At 35.3% G+C, this 3,085-nt stretch overlaps 1 protein-coding gene across 1 annotated transcript; it reads right to left on the bottom strand.

Annotated features, from left to right (window-relative positions):
• Positions 1 to 916: 916 nt before the first annotated feature.
• Positions 917 to 2,290, bottom strand: LOC139888330 (AAA-ATPase ASD, mitochondrial-like). The gene has a single exon (XM_071871341.1). It carries the CDS (start codon positions 2,288 to 2,290, stop codon positions 917 to 919), a length of 1,374 nt encoding a protein of 457 aa, XP_071727442.1.
• Positions 2,291 to 3,085: the final 795 nt, after the last annotated feature.

The raw sequence follows: 3,085 nt of genomic DNA, 5'->3' as shown, positions 1-3,085 counted from the left end.
ATTTATTTCCCATATCTATTTTTAAAACCATTAACAGTACTTTGTGTATTATAATATTTGCTCTCCTCTCGTACCTTTCACGCTTTTTCTCAGTACTTTCTTTAGCTTGCTACCATTAACCCTTTCTAAGGTATGTTTTTTGTATCCCGCCGCAATGCACGGGTTGGAAAAACTCGTTCTATTCGTGAGTCCATGCTCTTGATTTGTCATTGTGGAATTTGATTGTGCAGCCTATATAGAAGGAGCTTTCATTCATCAAATGAAGAGCTGAAGAAGATGGTTCTGCAAACAGTGCTATGAAGATGGTTTCCATTTTTTGCTTGGAAAAGTGATTCTTATCAAAATGGCTATATCGGTGTTGTTAATGGTTGTCAAGAGGTATCTTTATGTTCCCCATATTCTAACAATTTATGGCTTCATAAGTTTACTTACTTTGCTATTGTATGCTTTAGTTTTCTATGTTTTCTACTTACTTTGCTATAAGATGGTTTTCCATTGATTTCTGATCTCACAGTAGTTACCATTTTGGGTTCTTTGGGGAGATGTTGGGGCAATACATAAAAACTGTGCCGCTATTGGTGCTGCATTAGTTACTGTATCAAAAGAACATGCCTTGGAGAGATTGCAAAGCTAAAAGTTTTAACATCCTATTTTGTTAGTTGGCTGATCATATGTGTAATGAAGTCATTAATTGGTACATGTGCATAGCATATATAACCTCTTCAATGATTTCATATTGTGTTATGAAGTATCTTCTGTCAAACACTCGTGCAATTCAATACTATTTGCTCTTAATATTCCGCATATCAATATCAATATCAAGTAAATCTAAAACATTCAAATAAAAAAAATGACAAAAGTAACACTTTAATTAAATTGAACAACTTCTAATATTTAAAACAACAAATTATGGCTTTCAACTATTTTCTTCATTTCCCTCAGATTTGACCTTATTGTCATCATCTATAGCTTTCATCCTTGCTTTCTCTTTTCTTCTTTCTAAAGATGTGATTAATTTGTTCAAACAAATCTCAGCAGACTCTTCAGGTGACTTTGGCATCAAATTTTCTGCCACATCGGCAGGAGTTATGTTAGTCTCCCTTAGTAATTGACCAATCGTAACAAACAACTTGTGCGATTCAATACCCAAATAGTTCTTAGCAAGCACTTTAAACGCCTCGAAACAACAATACGACATCTCAATATGCATATCCATCCTTCCTTTTCTAATAAGAGCCGCATCAAGCTTTTCAATGTAGTTTGTTGTAAACACGAAAACTCTCTCCCTACCACAAACAGACAATAACCCATCGATAATGTTTAATAGCCCTGATAACGTCACTTTACTCTTCTTCTCCTTACCTTCATTCTCTTTTCCTTGTATCCTTTTCCCAGTCAGATTAAGAGAACAGTCGATATCCTCGATCACAATTATAGACTTACATTCTGTCTGTATAAGCAGCCTCTTCAGCTCCGTGTTATCTTTCACAGAGGTCAATTCAAGATCGTAGATATCATACTCTAGAAGGTTAGCCATGGCCGCAATCATACTAGATTTTCCTGTTCCCGGTGGGCCATACAAAAGATACCCACGCTTCCAACACTTGCCCACTTGCTCATAGTAATCTTTAGACTTGCTAAATGTAATAAGATCATCCAAAATATCCTTCTTCTTTTTCGGGTCCATCGCAAGAGTACTGAAATTAGACGGGTGCTGAAACGGAATGTAGGTCCATCGAACTCGACTATAACCATCACTCTTACTATTAGCAAATATCTTTCGTTGTCTCGCTTTTATGGCGATAGCCTTTCCGTTATCGATCACGTGTTGCAAATACTCTTTGGTGATGAAATCCCGGTGCTTTCGATGGCAAGTGAGCTGGTAGTAGCGTTTTTCGTCCACGTTTTTTTTACTAGGGACAACTTTTTTAAAAGACCACCAAACTTTGATTCCTTTGTACTCTTCCATGACCTCCTCAAATTCTTGCATGCTCAGTATTAGGGTTTTGCAGTTGTTATTTACGGTGTGCGCATTAAGCTGTTTTGCTTGATTTGCGGAGTTGGTTGTGAGGTGGTGTTGGATGGCCTTGTACGCTTTGCTTTGATTGTAACCATCTTCTTGGTATTCATGGAATGTAATTTGGATATAAGGGTTGATATAGTTAACCAGTTTACGATATAATAGTTCGATTTGGTGCGCAATTTTACCTTGTAAAAATTGTTGAAAAGCTGCGTACACAAAGTAACCAGACACACCTGTAGCCATTAGGGACCTCCTTATGGCAATCATTCTACTTAGCCAAATTTTGAAGAATAATATCCACATCTTTGAATGATATTTGTTGTATAACTACGGATTTGATTATATGGTGGTGGTGGTGACGCCACCTAATACGCCGTAATTGAACGTCAAAACTCAAAAGGTTTAGGAGAGGTGAAGTCGTTGAAGGTATAGTAATGCTCGCTTATATGCTTTTCGAAAAAAAAAAAATTGCTCGCTTATATTCTAGGAATCAAATAACCAGGTACAAATTTGTGAAACAAGTGCTTGTTGTATTATCTGACCCTATATTTATAAGGTAGGATTAATTGCTTGGTCCTCAAGTTGAAAATTAATATAAAATTTTTAATTTGATTCTTAAGTAATTCAGGAGTATAATGGTCGTTAGAAGCTGCTATAATTCGTTTCCATGTTAACTAAATTCGATTATATTATATATGGTGGTAAATATAGATGTGAACTTAATGAATATTGTTTGTCGATTTCATTACCATATATAATAGTTAATTAATTAGGATTTTAATAATTTGTGCGTAAGATTACAAGTTAATAGTTATTTTTAGTAGTATAGTTTCCATAAATAATATAATCATTATATTTAATCAACATGTATAATGTATAATTGATAATTGGAGGTCAAGGGTTCGATTCCTTGCTACTACAAAGTTATTCTCCTTCATGGTCACGGAGGTTCGCCTGCAATGACTCCGGACTACTCGCAAAGCAGGTAGTCGCCCTGGGATTAGTCGGTTCAAAAAAAAAGTTGAATACCCAGGTTAATAAAAAAAATAATTGAAAATTGGT

The sequence above is a fragment of the Rutidosis leptorrhynchoides genome, chromosome 2 (assembly GCF_046630445.1).
Source record: "Rutidosis leptorrhynchoides isolate AG116_Rl617_1_P2 chromosome 2, CSIRO_AGI_Rlap_v1, whole genome shotgun sequence".
Lineage (NCBI taxonomy): Eukaryota > Viridiplantae > Streptophyta > Magnoliopsida > Asterales > Asteraceae > Rutidosis > Rutidosis leptorrhynchoides.
This window is presented reverse-complemented; position numbering and strand designations above follow the sequence as displayed.